Source organism: Chelonia mydas, chromosome 8, assembly GCF_015237465.2.
Source record: "Chelonia mydas isolate rCheMyd1 chromosome 8, rCheMyd1.pri.v2, whole genome shotgun sequence".
NCBI classification, from domain to species: domain Eukaryota; kingdom Metazoa; phylum Chordata; order Testudines; family Cheloniidae; genus Chelonia; species Chelonia mydas.
In genome coordinates this window covers 78,460,649-78,483,372 of record NC_057854.1, presented here as the reverse complement: position 1 = coordinate 78,483,372, position 22,724 = coordinate 78,460,649, and the positions used below count along the sequence as shown (strand labels likewise).

Genomic DNA, 22,724 nt, shown 5'->3' with positions numbered 1-22,724 from the left:
AACTATAAAAAGGGCTATATTGCATTTTTGCATATCCTCATGCATGGATTCATTTCTCCAAAAGATGTGGCTCAATTAATAAAAGTCCTTGGTGATATGCTGTCCTTCCTATATTAAAGCGTACAATGTGATTAAGATATATAGCAGTTCGCCAGAGACATCCTCCTAATTATCACATTTTGGCGGCAAAATTTTGGCCATATTTTATCCCCAGTTCATTGGTTTAATTTCATTTTTGTGCCAGTCTGGGATGCTATCATGGCATGTTTATACTGAAGATACTCATAAGAATACATATTGACAATTGTGTGTGTTTGGGTGGCAAAGAGGGGAAGGAGGGAGAGTTCATATATAGAGAGAGAGAGAGAGAGAGTGTGAAATAAAGGTCAGGAGGAACCAAAAGACCTAAATTCAAGTCTCCAGGATGGAGAAAGAAGAAATGTGGGTGGTGACAGGGAAGAAAGAGGACCCAGACCACAAGAAGTTTATGGCAGCATTTCCCAAACTGGAAATTATGACACCCAAAAGAGGATACAAAATGGTGTCAGGAAGTCATGCGACACTGGGGGAAAATGAAGGGAAAAGAAGAAAATACAAGAAAGCTACCACTAGAAGGTTCCACCAGTTCACACTGCAAGTTGACACATCTGAAAAGTATGAATGTGCAGAGGCCACTCAAAGAAGATTTGGGTGTTTCAAAAGTAAATTGGCAGCAGTATATGACCCAAAATGGATTGTTTTTTTTAAAATAAATATAACATTGTGCAGTGAATTCTCTAACAGATTGCAGATTTAGTTATACTCTTACTCTGCCAATGAAAACAATAAGGTCAGGATGACTTGGATGTGGACTCAAAGTATCATTTCAGTCCAACTATATGAGAACATGAGAGACTTCTAATTGCCTCTTGGTAACAGAAATGACAGAATTACCAAGCACATCTGCAAGACAAGGACGGGAGCCAAAAGACTAAAAAGATTGGTACAATAGATACACTGTCACTGAATCCATTGGCTAAGTATGCAACAAACATTACAGAAACCACAATAGCCACTATAGTTTTTACATGCTCAACATTTTTGCAGCCTTAATTGTAACTAACATTTAGAAATTTGAGTTGGGAAAACACCATGCGCAGAGCGCCATATCATCCACAATCACCAATTAAGCACTAATATTTAAGCTATGCTGCTTTACTCTATACATCTAAACATATTCCTGCCTTACTGGGTGAATACCTCATCTAACCACTATTGGGTTTTGATTTATTTTAACCCACAAAAGGATTTCTTGTGCTACATTTTCCTTCACCATCAAAAGGGCACAAGGTATATACATCACAAGGTGTGGTACATGACAGACTGAAGAAAACACAGTATTGCATCTTGGCATTTAACTAACCTACAGATTTAAACATTCAGCTTTCTCACTGGCTGGATACAGTTTCAGGACATTATAATGAAGGTGTTACTTTAGAACTACACATTTCTCAGAGCAGGGACTGTACCTTTTTTGTGCCTTTTATACCATTGAGCAGACTGTCAGCACGTAATAAATATATCTACTTAAATATCACACATCTACTTAAATATCTGAGAACTTCAGGGTTGTTTTTTTTTAGGTTTTGGTACCCACTGATGTTTAACAAAAATGTAAAATTTTCTTTGATCTTTTCCCCTTGTTATGGCCCCTATTCAGGGAAGCATGCAAGCAGGAGCTTAGCTTTAAGCACATGCTCAAGTTCTTTCCTGAATCAGGCCTATTTCATAGTAGGCCTGTTTTTCCTACATATCCCAGTTCTGGTACCTACTTTTGTGCCATTCTTCTTGCTCTATTCTCTCCTTCAGCTTCTCTATAGTCCTTACTAAGAGGACTGAAGAATACAGCACAGTGGAAAAACAAGCTATTGTTCTTTGAGTGCTATTCTAACTAACGCATGTGGTTATCCAGTCAGACTGTATGCATTTTTATTATTCTCAGAGTGTGCTCTCTGCCAAAGAAATCATAGGTGCTTAGAACAGAACATTTAGCATGAAAAATTAGGAAAGTTTTGCTCTTAATTCTATCTCCTCTTCCCATCTGTTCAATTCCTCTCTCCCCTGATCCTCTTCTCAATATTATGATATGTTTATTCATTTTGACTGTCATAGGCACAAACATCTTCTATTGTTTGCAATGTTGTTGTAGCCATATTGGTCCTTGTTGATTAGAGAAACCAGGGGAAAAAGAACTCTGTGTAGCTCAAAAAGCTTGTCTCTTTCACTAACAGAAGTTGGTCCACCAAGGGTATGTCTACACAGCAAAGAAAAACCTGCAGTTGGCCCGTACCAACTGACTCAGGGTCATGGGGCTCATGCTGTGGGACTGGTTCATTGCTGTGTAAACTTCCGGGCTCGAGCTGGAGCCTAAGCTCTGGGAACCTCCCACCTTGCAGGGTCCTAGAGCCGAGCTCCGGCCTGAGTCCAGATGTCTACACAGCAATGAAACAGCCCTGCAGCCCGAGGCCCATGAGCCCAACTCGGCTGCACGGGCCAGCAGCAAGTTTTTCTTTGCTGTGTAGACATACCCTAAAAGATATTACCTCACCCACCTTGTCTCTCTAGGGGGCACATAAACAAATCTCTAAGTCTTTTTATAAACAAAGGTCCCCCCCATTTTGAACTGTGACTATATGCACAAAGATATATTTTGGATCCCATTTTTCTTTGATCACACATCTACTAAAATAAATACAATTGTTAGAAGTGAACCAATTTCAAATATATGATGCTACGCACAACAGTTTAGAACTTTAATATCTTCATCTTTTTTTCTTTGATTGTGCATTGCCAATAAGTACAGAACCCCTACAGAATTTAATAAAAGAATATTTGTCATAAAAAGTTTGCGTTCCTATAGGGAATTTCATCTGCACATGTTAAAGCACTAGTGCATATACTATGCAAGTTTGGCCCATTAATTAGGTTTTATGAGGCCTAACTATCAGTACTTTCCTCATGGGAAGTATTATACTGATTTTACAGATGGGCAAACTGAAGCAAGAGGTTAAGTGATTTGATCAAAATTAGTAACTGAGCTTAGAATAGAAACCTTCAGGAGACTATACATAGGAACCTTTTCAGAGAATTGCCTGGGATACACTCAACTGCATATAACTCACAATGGTGTTTGAGAGAATAATGTGATTAAATCCCTAAACAATGCACTATGCTCTTCTGAACCTGAATGTATAATTACTGTCTTTTTTCTCTGGTGTTTATGAGCAACCTATTTAGCAAAACATGCTACCAGATTAATATGTTGCTTTTACTATTTGTGGCTAAGCTCCAGGCCTTTATGTTACTGTGAGGATAAAGTTTTATTCTAAAGCTTTTCTCCTCTGCTTTATTTACTTGCTTGCTTGTTTCCTTTAGAGAAAGGATTTAGAGATAACATCGTGTTCTAGACATTTGCTGCTTCTATTTGCAAAATACAGGCCTCTATTTCTGCTTGCCCTGGTGCCCCATTGTCTCAACAGAATACAAGAGCTGTATGTGTATTATATTGCAAGCGTGAGTATCACTGAAAGACCTGCATAAAAGAGCAAAAAGAAAACCCTGTGCAACATTCCAGCGCACTCTTGAAAAAAGGTAAGCAGAGCTGAGAGGTAAGATCATGAACAAAAGCAGCTGTGCATCATTCCAGGCTACAAATAAGGAAACAAGGGACTAGAAGAGACTGTATGCAGCAGAAAAGCAAGAGGCCAGAAATAAGAATTCTGTACTATTATATACATAGTCACAAATATTAACACAGAAGAATAGTAATCACGAACCAAAGCCTGCACTCTACATACAGTAGTGTTCCCAGCCATATCTCCCAACTCCCTTTAACTTTAGATCCAAATTTGCCTCTTTCACAAAGCGGTCTTGAGGCACGGCACTTTGATTACTGTAAATTATTAAGGTTAAATGTTAACTCACAATACTGAGGTTATGGAAAATAGACTAGATTAATCCCTGCTGTAATTCCATTTATTTCAGTAAAGTTACACCAGAGATATGTTTGACCCAAAAATATTTCTGCTTAAGGAATTGAGCCCACATTATTTACAGTTCCTTGTAGCATTGTCACAGACATAATTTTGAGATTGCATCCCACACTTGGGCTTCAGCAGATTGAGAGGCAAGTTCTCAGGCTGAACCTGGTAATATACAGGATAACCTGAGCACTTTATTGTTCTGCACATTTTTTAAAAAATCTCAGACATGAAGTAGTATGACTAACATAACATTGCCCATCATGCTGGCCAATGCTGCTTCATTGTATTCTGTCTGTTTTTTGTTTTATACTTAGATTGTAAACCCTTCAAAGCAGAGACCATCTTTTTGTTCTGTGATGGTCTAGCCTCTAGTCCAGTGGGTCCTGGTCCATGACTAGGGCTCCTAGGTGCTTTGGTAATACAAATAAATAAATAAATAAATGGTATGCTGTGTGTACGCGCATGTGAAAACAGGGATACACATGTAAATTTCCATGAAGAAAAGAGACATAGTGTAGGTCAAATTTTAGGTCTAAAGATTAACTGTACACTGTATTTTAAAATTACTTTGAATTAATTTACTGTACATATATCAATATATTCACAAACCTTTCTGTACACATTTGGAAAGCTCTTCTTTATCTTAGTAACAGGCTGTTTAATCACCATTTAATATTCTTTTCTTATAGGTTATACTCATTGACCCAGATCCTCAGACAGCATAAATCATTGTAGCTTCACTGATTTCAATGGAGCCGTGTCAATTTACACTGAATCTCTGCTGAGTACCTTGTATGTTTTTCAATAATGAAAAAAAACCACAACTGACATTTTAGAAGATAGCCCACAAAAGGGAAGGACTAGTTTCTTAACAATAAGATACTTTACATTTATGTATTTGATATATATAACATGATACAGACAACTGCCAGTTATTCTAAATAGATAATATATTACTAAGGTATTATACATCAATATATTTGAATACTTCGTCCCCACTACTCCTGTTTCTGTTGCTAAATCATGTATGTGCAAGTGTGCTTAAAGCACATGTTATAATACATGTAAGGCCCCAATTTTGCCTTGTGTGGTGTGTGGACAGACTGCTGTGCATTTGTGGAGCCCCAATGAAGTCAACAGGACAGGCACAGAAGTCCAGCTATATGCTACACCATGCAGGATTGGGGCCAACACTACTGAGAACCTCAGAAATGATTTCATGGCTCTGTTATTGTACCCTGTAGAAATAAATTAGTTCTCATAAAAGACAATTCAGTATTGTACCACATCAAAAACACATGTTTGAAAAGTGACTGAACTTAAATCTGCATTCCAAATGCCATTCCTAGATTAGTAAGAAGTAAATTACTTGGTCATGTTTCTTGCTAAGAAATCCTTCCTACAGATCTCTCCCATTCCTGGAAAATGGTTGATTCTCTGGAGAAAAAAAAAAGAATGTTGGTATTTTTATGCATTTCTAGCACAAATATTATAGACAAACATTTCAAACAGTCAATTAAATTAGTTTGATTATACATTAATTGGTAAAGACTATTATAAATTATGCTTGATATCCTAGAGAGTACTCTAGATGTTACTGACCGCATTCTCCTTTCCCACCAGATTTACTCCTATGTATCTCCACTGACTTCAGGGCAAGTGAGAGGAGAATCAGATCCTTTTACTCAGAGAGTTATATGTAAACAAATACTGTTGTCACAAACTAATGTTAAAAAGGAAGGAGATGACTTACAGACAAATACTAGGGAGATGGGCTCTGATTATCTAACAATACGCAAGCTCATAGCCAATTTATCCTATAAATGTTTCTGTAACTTGAATAAAACACTCAGTCTCTGATCATTCACTCACAACAGACCACTGACAAGCAGAAGCACTCATAGAACACCAAAGATGTTGACATTGAAGGCCAAGTGATACAGAAACTGCAGGGAAAACAAGATAGAAATTAAGACTCCTTAGTATCAAAATATTTGGTGCAGCTGATGTTTCTGCCTTCTAGTCTTGTGATGGGTGCAACTGACCCAAGAGTACCACAGTGATTAATTCATGACTTCAGAATGGAATAGTTTTTTTAAAAAAACTGATTCAGAAACAAAGTATGCTGCATGTTACCTGGTAGTTTCGGAGCTCAGCAATCTTGTCTTGTTGCACAGCAGAATCACTCCATATGAGATTAGCAGTCTCATCTTCGTCTCTTGTCTTCACAAACCCCATTTCATCTATTACTAGACGAACTACACAAAAGTGATACATTTAAATGATATTTTGAAATGAACCTTCAAATGTAAAATTAATATTCTATTTTCAGTATAAATTCACCTCTGGCCACAGAACAATATTAGCATACAAGCTAATGGAGTTCATATTGTTCAATTTATGATATTTATTTGGACAGTCTACATCTGTCTATTGCATAACTAATTATAGAGTTGTTACTGCTTGTACTGTGGCTGGGAGCAAAGTACAATCTGCAGTGGGAACTGCAAAGAGCTTCTAAATTGTCCAAAAAATGGTTTAGTAACAATCCACTTAGTGTAAAATCCATCTGAGTCTATCTTTGTTATTACATATGTTAATTTTACAGCAACAATGACTATAGGTGCCACTGAAGCCAACAGACAAAGATGCCCCTTAAGTCAACGGTCTAATACTTACAAATGCAAATTGATGCACTGTTCTACTGTAAAAAAAATAAGTCTGATGATGTGCCAGTCATAAGTAATGTTGCAGGAGAAGAGATTTTCCGAAGAATTTGCAAGATTTGTTTTCCCTGAGTATAAGTACGATTTCTTTAAAAACTGTTCATTCAGCAATCTGCATAATAGACTTGCTCTGATATCATCTCTCCAGAAGGGGACTGTCCAGTTTCTGGATTTGAATCTTTCCCCATATGACAAAACTTGGCCTAGTGGACAAAGCTCCAGCTGAGTATTTCCATGGCCATCAAAAGTCTACATAACTTACTTGAGATTAGAAACATTCGATCATTTCAACAGTCAAAGACCTTAACTAATTAAAACAATACAAAGTAATCTATAGAAAATTCTATAGAAGGTTGTGTATTACTATATGAACAATTTACAGAGACTGGATTTACAGGCAGGGAGCTTTAAAGAGCTTCCTGCTCATATTCATTCAGCAATTGGCATAACCATCTCTTAGCAATAGCTCTGAGAGGTATACAATATCCCTACTGACCTCACTGGGTGTTAACACTGAATCCCAGTGAAGAACATTTAAAATACTGAAATTTAAATGATCTTATTGTTGATCAAAAACATGCAAGAAAGAAGAGTGGCAGTCATAGTATGAAGAGATGCACAGTACACACAAGCCCCACTGAGGGGAGTCAAGACCAGGAAGCCTACCAGAGCTCAGAAGCAGCCATTTTGAACATCAACATAAACTACTGTGAGTGGCAACTCATTCTGGTATGAGATGTAAGCAGAGCTTGGTCAGTAGGCCAAGTTTCGAAGAGTACTGCTATTTTTCCCCTTCCCATTGACTCATAGTAAATGTCTCCAAGAATCACGACTAGAGATAGAGGGTGCATCCATGACTGTTAGTCCTCCTCTTTCTTTGGATTAGCTGTTTAACATGAGAACCCTCCTGTTGGCTCATGGTGAACAAGTCCATCACTAGAGTTTTCCCAACTGTTGCAAATAGTCTTGACGGAAGAATGGGACAGCTCCCATCCATCCGGCTGGATTAGGGTCTGCTTACACAATGAAGACCACAATTAAAAGAAGGACTAGGTCCTAGGCTGGTTTTAGAGTATTCTAGATTTATGATAAACCCCAAGGATAAAAGAAGAGAAACACGCTTATTGAACTGCAATCTGGGCCTTTGGCTTCTAACAACCAATCATCTAAATGTGGCGGCACTTCAACTCCTTCCCACTGAAGAGCAGTCACTATGAATGGAAGAGGATTTGCTGTTATGTGCTAGTAGGGCTACTTGCTGTTGAAATTCTTGTGTCTGGTGGGGAGGACTGTTCTGTCCAAAGACTTTATCAGTCTGCCTGCCCAGACTGAAGAAGGAGAGCTGAAGGCAGTGTGCCAGAACTCAGGGAACCACGGGACCCAGGTCTGTCTCTGCTTGTGCTAGAAGGTGAAGGAGTGAGAAGGGAGCTGGGGAAACTGGCTCCATCGTGCCAGGTGAGAGTAAGGAGGAATTAGCAGGGGAGTGAAGAAACAGGACTGACCTATTACCATTCCTTGAGGAGCTGAGAGCCTCCTTTCCCAGGGCAAAGGCAAGAATCAAACTGATGGAATGTGGAGACATTGCCTATGCAAGCTGCCATGTTGTACTCTAGACTCAGAGTTGCATTTTTTTAAATGAAGAGCTAGATTCACAAGAGGGACAGAAGGGCTGCAATACTCAGTCTGGCAGCACCTAACTTTTATGCACCCAGCCACCTACCCTGAGTTAGGCTCCCAGACTCCCTATACAATGCATGGGGAGAGTTAGGCACCTAAAAAGGGGATTCACAGATAAAAGGGGCTCCACCACTGGCATCTTTTTTACAGGTTAACGGGTACTCAGATCAGGCCTCAAAGGCAAGTTAAGTAGGGAAGCACCTAGTTTGTGAATCCCGCTAGGGCTTAAGCATAAGTAAGGTGCTGAGCTGCTGGGAGGTAGATACTTAGGTACTCAGGACTTAGGTAGCTGCACACATGGTCACTGCTGAAATTTAGACACCTAGAAAATTTTACCAGTGAAAATGTGGGTATCTAGAAACTTTAAGCACCTACAGGGATAGGCAGAAGCTGAGTGGTGGTTTTGTGAATGCCAATTGCGCCTAAATGTTGGACTTAGGCACCTACATTCCAACTGTGAACCGAGCCCTCAGTCTTTAGCCCTCATAACTGTGCAGCTGCAGTGGGGTGTTAAGTATGAATGCTGGGCATCTAAACTAAATTTGTCAACTGTTTCAATGCTAACCAAAGCATCCTAGAAAGGAGAGGGAGAATCATGCTATGAAGATTTTACAGTCTGAGTCACAGTTCATTTTCCCATCCTGGCTGGATACCTCCTCTTACTTTTCCTAAACAAGGAGATACATTTAGCAGAGCACCAAAGCCCTACCAAGGGGGAAAATCAAGCCCAAGGAATGCAGAGGAACTCGGATGTATCTGAACCCCAAATGAAGGGAAAATAAACCCACAGAGCCCAGCAGAGCATATATATTTTGATCATATGCACCATCATCTTTGGATGGACCTTATTTTGCAGACAGATTTCAGAAGAATTCCACTAATACCTTTTGTCTTCCCATTCAAACGCTGGGCCTGTAGAAGATCCTGAACCAACAGTCCACCTCGGTAACAAGCATAGCAGGCCTCACAGATATCACTCTAAGGTTCAGAAACAATTTTCTATTCCCCGAGAACACTCCCTGAAACGCTGATATAGCTTGATGGAGGCATAAGGAGACAGGGGTTTCCTTCCTCAGCCATTCACTAAGGAGACCTCCACTGGCAAGGAAATGCTTTGTAGGAGACTGGCCCATTTATCTTTGGAGAGATGTCAGAGAAAGCATACTATGTAGATTGCTACATGAATAGGAGAATATATTTTTAACATGGTCATTGTTCAGTTTTCATCAAGTAACAGCAGTGGCCACCCCCATCTCCAAAAAACTAAAATGTCATTCCCAATAACTTTATTTTTAAATCTGAAGCCAAGAAATATTAATCTAGTTCTGTATTTCCCCTCCCCCGCCAGCCCCTCACATCATGAAGGCCATGTATAAAATTAACGGAATAGTAGATTCAAGTGTAAGAAATGCATGAACATAATCAGTTTCTTAAAGAGACTTGTATGTAATGATTACAGAATTTGACATTAAATCTTAAGTAAAAAAAGGTCTAAATTCTAATTATTTAGCTAAACTCATGATTGAGATTTTTTTCCTAAAGCTTTATTAATTGGTTGTTGCTATTTTAATAACAGGCTTAATCCTGAGTAACAGAACAGGATTTATGGGTGCACAGAGCATGCACGACCAGCAGATATATATTATAACACAACATAGAAAGTTTCCTATGTTCAAAAAGAAAACCAATGGCATTAATTCAGTATGGGCCTGGCCCAAACTCCATTAAAGTTACTGGGGTCTTTCCATTAACTTCAATAGGTTTTGGATCAGGCCCTACAACAGTGAAAGTTTGCTTCCTTCCTGATACCACTCTTTATTTTACCCCAGCAGTCTGATTTCAACCCTTTTCACACACCCCAGTAGCTATTAAAAATAAGCAGAATCTGTAGCCCCCTACCAATTTCGTATTTTGTGCCGGCAACGTTCGCAGTGATGATTCCATTCTTTTTCTTCTTTCTGACTTTTCTTTTAATTGTGCTTTGGTAAGGCAGTTCTGAACTCAAAGTCAGACAAGAGGTTCCTTGGTTATCTTTGAAAAATAATGTTTGTAACAATGAACAATACATAAAATAATGCACATAACTAAAAGAACCACAGTACAAAAGCAATGTGAGTTGCTAGTCAGTTAGGCATTAGTAAACTTTGATTCAGATTTATTAACAGTTACAAGCATGTTGAAAGATCATCATTAATGAGCCATATTAAAAATACAAGAGTTCTATAATCAATTTACATACCTCCCTCATTAGGCAAGGATGGCATTATAACATGGGGCTGCGCAGAACCAGGTGTCCAAATTCTGTTCCAAGTTCTTAGAAAACCATGAAGGCCTTCAAAGTCAAACAATTCAAAGCTTGTGTCATACCATTTCAATCTCTGATTATATTGACTCTCAATTATGGAAGAGACAGGTATCTGCATTAGAAAAGGATTTCATTATAAAATAATAACTGATAAAACGTAACTTGTATAGTAGCACATATAAAACTGTTCCTTCCTTTTGTTTTTGGCAATGTGTGTACCCAAAACTGATGCTTACTTTTAGAGACGTAATCAAGTTAGCAAAAATATGCCAATTTATTCATCAAAATGCAGAATCTCAAAAAGGTAGTTTTCTGTTTAATTTATGGTGAATAAAAACTTTTTAGCTGTCTCTGTTCTTGAAAAAGGGTTTATAAGGTTTTGCTTATTACACAGTTTGTCTACCTTAGATGTTTATATGATTCATTATTAGATTCAATAACTCTGGGAACTTTTATCCTCAGCAAAGTGCACTGAATTCCTGGTAAGTTCCAACTATACTGAAAATTTCAAGGTTTTCAATAATGTAGTACAATATTATGCATGCTCCCATCACCATGAGGAGAAAAAAGTGAGACCATTTGTTGAAAATTTATTAAATCAGTTTCACAGAACCTGGGACCACAGACACTAACATGCTGTCACAGGGAGAATGTCCCCTGTGACTGAAGTAGGTCCAGAACACCTGTGCCAGAACAGGTGCATCCCATTGCATCAATTAAGGGGGCAGGACTTTTTCTGGGCTATAAAGGGTCAGAGGGCATTTCAGTGAGAACAGATCTGGAAGGGAACAGGGATACTGTGAGAAAGAACTCGCACAGGTAGAGTGAGCCACAGAGAAGCAGGAAGCAGGACTGCCAGAGTACTCTGCGATAGGTGACAGGGAGACCCCAAGATGTGACGTGTGAGCTGGGGACCTGTTCTGTTTGTTTATTAAAATGGACAATAAACCTGCATCAAAGAGACCTTACCTCCATCTTAGTTTATTTTTGGCCTGAAATACTGTATTTATATAACATTTGAAATCTCACATACTAAAATGTTTTTAAAAATCTCCCTCAACACATCAAAATGCCTGGAAAAAACTTTAAAAAATCAACTCTGAATCAGGATCAAACATTGTCCTAAATATTTTACTACGCTGGTAGCATGCATTCAGTCATGCTTCCATATCACAGAAAAAATTATAAGAAAACCACCACAACAAAAACTTTGGCAAAATGCCCCCCAAAAAGTGATTCAGACCCAAAATTCATGAATGCTGCACAGAAGGACAAATAGTTTAAATTGCTTCTATAATTTTAAAGAACTTGAATTTCTTTCATGCAATTATGAATGTGGTTAAAAGTGCTTCAGGCTGGCTTTATATGTATATGTAGTATTTGTGTATTTGCACAAATGCTTTAAAATAGCTGTAAAGACAATGTGAAGCACTCTTGCTTTATTTGATTTCAGTCTAGGATAAATGTGATGACAAACCACAGATTTCTAAAGCTGAAGCAATCTGCAGATGTTAAGTCACATGCATTATACCTCAGGCATACAAATGCAGCAATGCAAAAATACAACAAAGCATATTAAAACATGAAGGCTTTGACACAAAATGACAACATCAGAAACTTGAAATCAAGTCTGATACTGCCCTTTCCTCAAGCCACAAGTAAACTAAAAGGCAAACCAGTGGCAGTCAAGTGTTGCATTAATTTATACCTGAAATCAATGAGCTCAGGGGAGTTGCATGGGATGCAAATCAGAGCAGAATTTGGTCCAGAATATTAAGTCTGAGTCTTCTTCCTTTTGTTTGAGATACAATCATAATGTATTTAATCATTTTCTGGACAGGTCAGCATGGGATACTTTTAGTAGGAAGCAAAAAAAACGTTGAGTTGTAAGGTGACTTCTCAATTCAATGTGGGGATTTATCCTTAAAACTCCTACTAATGCAATGGGATAATAGGAGCAGATTGATGTAACCAGCCCCAATTAGAGATTCCATTGGGGGCCAAATTCTGCTCTGATGTAAGCTGAGCCGACTCCACTGATATCAATGGAGCTGCACCAGCCAACACCAAGGCTGAGATTTGCCTCTATATTTATCCAAGAGCCTAGATAGGTTTTGATATACAAATGTAATTTTGGCAAAAGTGGTTGGGATGTAAGTTACAGTAGCTCTCACATGCACCCCCACAAAAGAGTTTTACTGTAACTGATCTCTGCAAGAAAATCCCCAGTTGGATTGAAAGTGCCTCTTTGGCAGTTGATTGTTCTGGGTGAAGTCAACCAAGAAGGTGGCCCAATGATTCTACTGCCAAATGTATACCATACAAAAATTAAAAAGCCCCCACTCCTTTTTCCATTTTAGTTCATTATACACTGGGCAGCAGAAAAGCCTCTTTGAAACCACTACTAAGGGAAAATAGCACTGAGTGCGTGCACAGTGACTCGCTGACTTTCATCTGTTTCTCAGGCTTAGCATATTGCCAGAGTGAGAGAGAAGTTTCATTTCTGGGAAGAAAAACCTGAAGCACTTCTGTTGGCCAATTAAGAAGTTGCATACGCACACACAAATTCTTAGCAGCTGCTTGTCAGCTATGCTGGCAAAAAACTTTGAAAATTTGGGGAAGTGATAAGGAGCCTGATATTGCTTCTTGAGAAACACCAGCCTTACTAATACAATACTGTTTTAATCCCAACTAATTACAAGTTGGTAGCCCTTTATTAAATACTTTTTATAAAAACCATCAGAAGGCAAACTGCACCTACCCAATCAGTTCACACATTTAGTTTACACATACAGAAAATATCTTCCCAGAGTTTACCATCAATACATCAGTGTTTTCCACCTGGACCACAATGATTAAATCTGCACTAAATTCTGCCACACTATTACTCCTAATATGTGGATTATCAGGTCCTCTTTTCTGACATGAATCCACATTTAAACAGGAGAACATACATTCAAAGTGCATGATTTTTGACACGCCACTGGTCCTTGGGACTGGCAAGCCAGCAGCTGTGTGGAGGCTGTGCCACCAAGATCTGTCATGTAGCCTGGGGGTCTGTGGGAATGCACAGAAACCACCCCTTGCAGATCTCAATGTATGTGGGATCCTTGCTGCTTCTTTGCTCTGTTGGAGCTGTATGTCCCAAGCTGCTGGTGAAAATTGCTGAGGGGTCTGGAGCCAGCTCAGAAACCTTCAGCAGAACCATCCTCCATATTCACATAGATCTCAGGCTACCTATGAGATTCGGAGGTTGAACATACTGCTTCTTCCATGGGAAGAAAACCCCTTGACAGAAGAATTTGGAAGAAACTTTGCCACGGAACCTCATGGAGTTTTATTCTGGGCACTCTTCCATGCGTGAGGCACACGCACTGTAAGTACTACCTGACCCAAATTCTGACTAAGGATTATTCTCTTTCCCATGATAAGTGCTCTCTGAACATAAAATGATATTCTCTGGGTCATTTGTTTCGGCATTAATACCTACTTTTTTTTGTGGAGAGCAAGCCCAGTTCTCAATTGTGTTCTGCTCACAGGAGAAGCCCCAGCAGTTGACAATGTGGTGTCAAGGAGATACATAAGAACGGCCATACTGGGTCAGACCAAAAGTCCATCTAGCCCAGTATCCTGTCTTCTGACAGTGGCCAATGCCAGGTGCCCCAGAGGGAATGAACAGTACAGGTAATCATCAAGTGATCCATCCCCTGTCGCCCATTCCCACCTTCTGGCAAACAGAGGCTAGGGACACCATCCCTGCCCATCCTGGTTAATAGCCATTGATGGACTTATCCTCCATGAATTTATAATGTCACACCACTAGGCTTGGAAGGATTCAATTTTTATCAGTGTCAGTAAACATCAATTTCACTGTACACACACAAACTGGCAAAAATATTTCCATAGATAACTGAAGTTTACGGACAGGCAAAATAAGAAAAATGCTATATGAGAACTCCAGAGTTTGATTTATGGATATTATTTATGCTGTATATTTTGATATCTGATGTTGATAGAGCTGCCAACTTTCCAATTTCTGGAAGCTGGTCACCCCGGCTCTGCCCCCTCCCCCGAGGCCCTGCCCCCGGCTCCACCCCCTCCACCAAGGTCCTGCCCTCTGCTCACTCCTCTCCCCTCCACCCTGCGCCCAGCCTGGGAACTACCACTCTCTCCCCACCCCACCAGTTACCTACGGCCTGCCACCGCTGCCTCCCACAGCCAGGCTCTTTCTCAGGCAACCCAGCTGCTGCACTGGGCGGCTGGGCTCTCATGCCAACCCAGAGTCGAGAGGCCAGTGAGAGAAGTGGGTGGTCCTTCCCCTTCTGCTCCCTAGTACATTTCCAGCTCACACAGCCTCCAGCCCTGGCAGCCGTGCCCAGGCAAGGAGCGGAAGGGGTGGGTCTACTCACTTCCCTTGCTGGCTGCTCCACTCTGGGTCAGCATGAGAGCCCAACCACAGCAGCGGCAGTGGGAGAAGGACAGAGCCCCTCTCCCTGCCCTGGCAGGCATATCTAGGGGGGCACTTGCCCCCGCATGTCCCCTCTGTGCATCATCCTTGCTCCTGCAGGCAGCAACCGGACTTTTGGTGTCTGGTCAGTGTTTCTGACCGGACATTGTCAGGTGCCATTTTTGACCAGACTTTCCAGGGAAAACCAGACAGCTGGCAACCCTAGTGTTCACAATTTGTGTTTTAACAGTTAGAAAGCTTTAACTTTTTGAATTTCAATGTCTGTCATTAATTGTCTGACACATACACCCATAATTTCATGCAACTAAGTTTAAATTGATAAAAATTGGGAAAAAATGCTTGAACAAACATCGATATTATCCATCAAAATTATAAAAAATAACTAACAAATTCTGCCAAGCCTACACATCACCAGGAGAATCTGCCAAATGGGAGTGTCAGATAAGTGTCTCTCTGCAAGTTTTGTAAATATTAAAACTATAATTTCCATATAATATTGTTGCCCCACAGCGTAGCCAGGACCAATTTCATGCAATCTGATGTAACTTGTTTATGCTATGTATTCTTAAACCAAAATGGACCCAGCTGCACACAGGCAACCTAGAATTCCCAGACAGTCACCAGGAACAACTGCCTTAGTTACGGTCTCTCCAGATTTCGAACTGTCCTCCCAGTTGCCATGGAACTCCCCCTCTTAGCTGCCCTATCAACCTCTAGCCAGAGCCAGAAGAACAGCAGCAGATTCACCACACTGCACCCTGCCGACATATTACTGATCATCGGGTTACTAGATTAATAGATCACTGTTCCTCCAAAGCTGATGTGGCATTACAGCACTGGGCGGCCAGACCATCATCTAGGAAACAGAGTCACCATCTTCAGACAAGATGGTTTCTGCTAACCAAAGAGAGAAAAAATAAGTTTATTAGTTAAAGGGCCAGATTCTGCCCTCAGTTACCCTAGTGTAAATGAGCTAAATTTGTGCTGAATGCCACACTTAGCCTGGCTACTAAGGATATTCAGCACATCTCTTGCAGTTGATGGAAAAGATCTGCAGGTCACCATCAATATGTTTAATGCATGATTTGCTATTGAGGCCATATAGCTAAAAAAAGCCCAAGACAAATGTATTCTCCAGTTCTCCTCAAAAAAAGTATCTAAATTGCTTTTTGGAATAAGTTGTTTGCTAACAAGATTATGGATTACATAATTTTTACCATTACAGCTAAAACATGGTCCTTCTGTAAGAGATTTCAAATCTTTTTACAAAGACCCCAAATAGTCTATTTTTCAAACTTTGATGTAAACTATTTTCTTCAAGGACCAAAAGGAATTGCTACTGTACTGTATGTACCAACTCATTTCCTGTAGGATTTTGCCTTCTAAGGGTTATTGTCCTAAAGTGAATCTCTAGAGACATTTTAGCTGCATTCATGTTTTAATTTATATACCTATCAAATTTGTCTTGCAACTCCTTCATGGTCTAAATCTGCACAGACATAATAGAAGCTAATTAAACAATTGTTTAGTTGAATACTGTGTGCACTGCTCCTTTCAGGTTACACCTGTTGTGAGGTGCAGAAACAGTTATAAATATGCATGTATTAATTCTCACGTGTTTTAAATGTTATACATGTCTAATTATGTGTGTCACTCTCTGCATATGTTCCTAAACATTTTCCTGTCTTACATACAAATTTGGAGTGCCAAATTTTGAAGGTGCAGTCCATAGTGTTTACTTTGTGCTAATGACTCTGACATAATTGATAGCCCTTTAACAGAACAGAATATCTTCAGAACACTTGCTCATATCTCTTTCCAAGTGACAGGCTAATTACATCTTCAGTTCAAAAGTCAAAGGGAAGTGTTGTACAGTGTGTACACAATGGTATAATTTTGGTAGAATTTTTCTGGTTGGGAACTAGATGGCTCAGACTGGCATCTTGCACCTCTAAGCAAACTCTGGCTCAAGTCAGCAGTGACCAAAAATCTATTCAAACTGGTGATTGGTTTCTCCTTTTGTTTTATTTTTTTTACAGAAGAGTGTAGGGATATTTGAGAAGATATGAAAGAAGACAAACTGCCTTACCTAATTAATAGGAGTTGTTTCTCATGTCAATCTTTAAATGCCAATTTTCATGATGGTGATCCATTTAATAACTGTTTTGCTCTTGCTTTTGTTCTTGTATATAAACTACATGGCTTTTTAAAGATCTTTTACAGATATATGCTCAGACCCTGTACAATAAATACACGTGCCAAAATGGGTATTTCAGATATACTCTGTGTTGGGAAAAACAGAGGCCAAAGAGTCATGACACTGCAGCAAAATAATTTAAAAGGGATATTTTGCTATTATAAAAACAACACATCCCACGAATTATGAAATTCTATGCAAAAAATCTCCAAGCCTAGATTATAAACAGAAATCTTAAATCACTCAAACCAAAAATATAGAGAACAGGCACAGTAAAGCTTAAAATACAAGTCTGGTATCTGATTCAAAGCCCACTTTGCCTTGAAGGTTAATAATAGGTGCACCCCTTTGAAGTGTTCCTGTTGATATCCAGCCCACCACTGGCTACTCACCTGTTCTGCTGTCCCCAGAGGAACCATATACACACCAGCATCCAAGATTCAACTGAGGACCAGCACTTCAGCACTTAAACATATTTACAGTGAAAACAAGAAAGGTTCAAAAGGTACTGAGTAAGGATATTGGAAATAAAAGTTTTTATACAAAACCAAATCATAGCATGTTTTCTAACTAACAGGTACCCCTAGGGGAATTTGGCATCACTGCACGTGTGATGTAATTCATGTTCCCCGCAGATATCTTTGCTTCCCCACAGAAAAATGAGTTCGGAAGAGGAAGCAAAGGAAAGACACAAGAGCAGTTATATGCCCCTCCCCGGCAGTGCAGGCAGGTTGGTTTGGGGGCCTGGACCAGCTAGTAGAGATGTAAATCACTGCCAGGGGGTGGCAGTCATGCATGTGAGAGAGAGACACTGTCTCTCTCACTCGCTATTGCAGCACACTCAGCGTGGAGGGACAGGGCTTCAGGGTGTTTCTGAGGAGGCGTGGGGAAGGCTCTGTCCCCTCACACAGAGTAGAATGTAGCAGCCTGCCTGCTTAGTGAATTGTTCCCATTGTCTTTGTGAATTCTCCTAGCAGTATAAAACAAGTGTAAAAGTTTTAAGGCTCCTTTACATTGCCAGAGTGGTGTAAAGAACAGTATGGCCTTACAAATGCTTATGGTGTTTCAGTTATTAGAACTGGTCTAAATTTTTGGACTGAATTTCCCATCAAAATGTGCTCTATGAACTGTTTGCTAGTGACCTTTCTGGAGATGGCCAGTAGTCAATATAAATTGTGAGTTTGATTCTGCAGCCCTCACTTGCTCTTCAGTTTCCTACGATGTAACACTGAGCATATGGTTGCATATATTTGTTGATTAATAAAGGGTCAAACCTAGCTACATGACTATTAGGCAAGGGGGCTTGGGGATTTCCTCCAGTGCTTCTCACTCCCATTCTTCATCCATTGTATTGTAGTTTAGATAAATTACCAAAATAATTGAAACCAGAGTGATTCTATTGCATTATTTTGACAAATAAAATATGCAGAATTTTAAAATATTGTGCACAGAATTTTAATTTTTTGGTGCAGAATTCCCACAGGAGTACAACAGGTTAACGTCCTGTTTTAAAAAGTTTATCTCATCCAAAGTCTTTTGCTTTTCAACCCAGGCTGGCTGAGATCCCCTTGACATTCCATTGACTTCAGCAGTCTTTGTATCAAGCCAAAAATGAAAAGAGGGCTGTTGACTAGTTATCTGCTCTTTTGACTACAGTTAAAGAATAGAATCCTGACCTGTTTAATGTAGCAGAATGGATAGAAAAAAAGTAATATGAGAATAAAAACTGACATATCAGCACAGCTCAAACATTTTGAGTCATGTGCAGTCCTACAACTAAGCTCATGTAACACGTTGACACTGAGATAGTAAACAGTTTCAGAATATTTGATATATATTAAATTATTCTTAAGTTTGCTAAATACTGTCGCTACAGTGAGACAGTACAACATAACACATGAATCCAGGTATGTGAGGAGCCAATGTTATGTTAAACTGACTAAGTCTTATTGCTGCTGTGTAACCTTTCCGCCCACATGAGTCAAGAGCTCTAAAGTCGTACACATCTACGGCCTGTTTAACTCCTAATAAACAAAACACTCTGATGGCTATTAAGCAATAATGGAAGCAGAGGCTTAAAAGAAAATATTGCTTAATGTCCATGTATATATATAATTTAGCACAAACTAGTATCTGATCCAGATTCAGACTATTTTTACCATTCTGGTCTGGTTTCAAAAAGTGATAGAACATGGCGCCTGTCACCTTGGTTGTGAAAGGAATGCTTGTTTTGGGGGAAATAAAGATGTGTTACCTAAATAAGGAAGAATGAGCTCTGGTTGGAGGTGAGACTTCCTTAGGAATTCACACACATTATACTTATAACATATTAAATATGTACACAAATATTAACCAGAAATAAAAAGTATGTACAATATCTGCAATTTTGGAGCGCTCACATTTTCATGAAAGCCTTATCTTTTGTACGTCCTGTCTTTGTGTTTACATTGTTTTGGTTGGTTAGTTTTTGCATGTAAAATATTTGATGGCAATGAGCAGGTGTCCTCAAGGGGGCACAAAGGGGAAAGTTAGGAGCTCTGCTGTGACAAATGTTGTGACGTATACTTTTCACAAGTAAACACTGCTCTTATAAACTACACTGCAATACTCTCAGTGTACCAGAGATCAGAAACAGGCACAAAAGTCATATTAGACCTCTCAAGATTGCCCTGAAGGATGGTTGCCCCTCCATGCATCCCTTTTCCAAAAGGACTCTCCCCACCCCTTAACTAGATCTGAAGTACGTTTTTTTTGTTGAAAGTTGTGTTAAGCCTTTTTAAAAAAATATTGCTTCCAAGATATCTTTCACTTTCGGCGCACAACCAGACTATTTATTGTCTTGCTCCAACCCTACCCCTGAGGCTAGCATTAGAGTGAAAGCATGCTTCAGACTGCCAGCCAAATGCATACTTCGGAGAAGCGTATTGATATTCTGCTTGCAGTCTAATGATTAGTACACTAAAAGCCGACTAGAAGGCTGTAGTATAAAGCAATATGCTACAGCAGCACATGCTTATGCCCATTTCTATTTGTAGAAGCTCATGTAATTAAACACTAGAAAATGTGCTAATTGACAAGACTTACGAACAGAATCTAGCCTGTCTGTCAAAAACAAGGGAAATGCTGAGGAACACCAGCTTTAGTCAGTAATCACAACAATGAGAAGAAATATTGGCAAGGTACATTTTTCACTTATCCCCTAAAAGTAAACCAGCAACCACCCTGCTTGTGTCTGGTAAATCTAATAAATTTACAGAACATATTCCTACCATCATGAGTGAATATAAAATACCAGTTTAGGCTGACTCATGTTTCCTTTATTGTGTGCTCTTTCAGCACATAGCATGGACACGACAGTCCATTACTTCAGAAGGTATTGATAATTCTATGAAACTATTATCCAGGGCAGCCTTTCATTGCCTCTAAAATAGAAATGGCTTCCGAGTCCCTTACCACCAATTAGAGTTCTGTTCAGCAAAACAGAAACTCTATTTATTGCAGGTAATTACCTAGAAATGCAAATAATAATTTTATCTGTATACTTTATCTCTCTCCATTTGAAGTGATGTTATAATGGTCTAGACTCTGTTTTGGTTTATAGTTCATAAATGCCTCATACAGAAAGTATATACTCTTAGTTATGTAAGTATATATTGACGTGTCTTGAATGTTTAAAAAAAGACAATTTTGCATCTTATATACTAGCTATTGAGGAAATGATACTTACCTCCTTTGTAATCAGTTTGATTACAGTTTGACTTTGTAATCGTCTCTCAGGTGAATGTCACTTTCCTGCAGATTTACAGAATTCAGATCTTCATTATGGAATGATCCCAGTTGCTCCAATTCAAGGTTGTAATGAAGTCTCCATTATACACGTAGTTTTGTATCCTGCTCAAACTCTGCTTCCCTCTAAAATTTAAGAACCTAAATTCTCTAAGGGCTTGTCTACATTACCCGCTAGATTGACAGGCAGCGATCGATCCAGCGGGGGTCAATTTATTGCGTCTAGTCTAGACATGATAAATTGACTGCCGAGCACTCTCCCGTTGACTCCAGTACTCCACCAGGGTGAGAGGTGCAGTCGGAGTCGATGGGATAGCATCAGCCATCGACTTACTGCAGTGAAGACACCGCGGTAAGTAGATCTAAGTATGTCGATCCCCTCACCCCCAGTGTAGACCAGGCCTCAGTTTTGCTGGATGGAGAAAGAAGGGAAGCACTCCTACTCCCAAGTGCCTCCTCCCAACCCAGACCCCCTGTGCTTCTGGCAGCAGACCTGTGTCTTTCAGCAAGACACCTGGCCCCCATAGTCAATGTCCACCCTATATGCCTCTGCATCTGTTACATGCTTCCTTATGCCCAGCTGATCCCTGGTTGTCAAAATAACCTCTCAGAGTCACTGGCAGAAGGCTTCTCAAATGCATGTCAGGTACTAGCCAACTGCCAGGATGGCCTCAGGATCAAGGATATAAACACAAAGATGAGTTAAAGCAAGTACTCCTTATCCACAGCACAGAATCTGGCCCATTAGCTCTAATATATTCCAGGCCTGCACTGCCTAGCTCCATCAGTGTTTCTGGACATTAATTGTAATTTCTAAATGGGGCTTGCAGAGTCCGTGGTTGTGAATTACACCATCTAAATTCAGATCCTGGCACATCAGAATGTTTGCTAGTCTAGCACCTAGGATGGCACACCGACAGCACGATGAAATGCAAATTGACAGACACTGGCCTGCAGCCTAGAATCCAGAATCTGATTCAAAATGTCAAGTAACACTTTCAAAGTCCAGGGTCTGGTCACAAACTAACCGCCACACTGAGGGTAAATGTCTGTCTATGGTTTTCTAACATATGAAACTGAAAGTAGGAGGCTCCTATGTACATAGTGAACTCCTGCCCACCCCACAGTAATTGTTCTGAAGTTTCCCCCACTGTTGCTACCATTAGTATAGCTTCACAGGGAACAGCAATGGTGGGAGTACTTGTGTAGATTGGTAGTTGGTGACATTTTAACCACTGCAACATTCAAATCTGCTTTAAGCAGGATTAAAGTGATTGGAAGAGTATTGTTGGTTGGTCTACACCAGGGGTGGGCAAACTTTTTGGCCTGAGGGCCACATCGGGGTTGCGAAACGGTATGGAGGACCCGGTAGGGAAGACTGTGCCTCCCCAAACAGCCTGGCCCCCTCCCACTTCCTGCCCCCTGACTGCCCCCCTCAGAACTCCTGACCCATCCAACCCTGCTCCTTGTCCCCTGACAGGCCCCTCCCAGGACCCCCGCCCCTAACTGCCCCCCCCGGGACCCCACCCTCTAGCCAACCCCC

General features: G+C 40.0%; 1 protein-coding gene across 10 annotated transcripts in view; it reads right to left on the bottom strand.

Annotated features, from left to right (window-relative positions):
• Positions 1-22,724, bottom strand: part of TTLL7 (tubulin tyrosine ligase like 7) — a 110,591-nt gene that overhangs the window by 72,469 nt on the left and 15,398 nt on the right. For 7 of the 10 annotated variants that reach the window (XR_006283306.1, XR_005226599.2, XR_006283304.1 and 4 more), the window contains exons 2-5: positions 10,665-10,842; positions 10,325-10,456; positions 6,159-6,280; positions 5,392-5,459 (exon numbers count right to left, since the gene is read on the bottom strand). Coding sequence is in view for 6 of the 10 variants with exons in the window: in XM_043521011.1 (XP_043376946.1) it covers positions 5,392-5,459; positions 6,159-6,280; positions 10,325-10,456; positions 10,665-10,689 (347 nt within the window). In the remaining 4 variants the exon portion in view is untranslated. Of the gene's footprint in view, positions 1-5,391; positions 5,460-6,158; positions 6,281-10,324; positions 10,457-10,664; positions 10,849-12,438; positions 12,518-22,724 lie in introns of those variants that run through there. The other 3 variants (XR_006283305.1, XM_043521009.1, XM_027830884.3) reach the window with 2 other exon arrangements.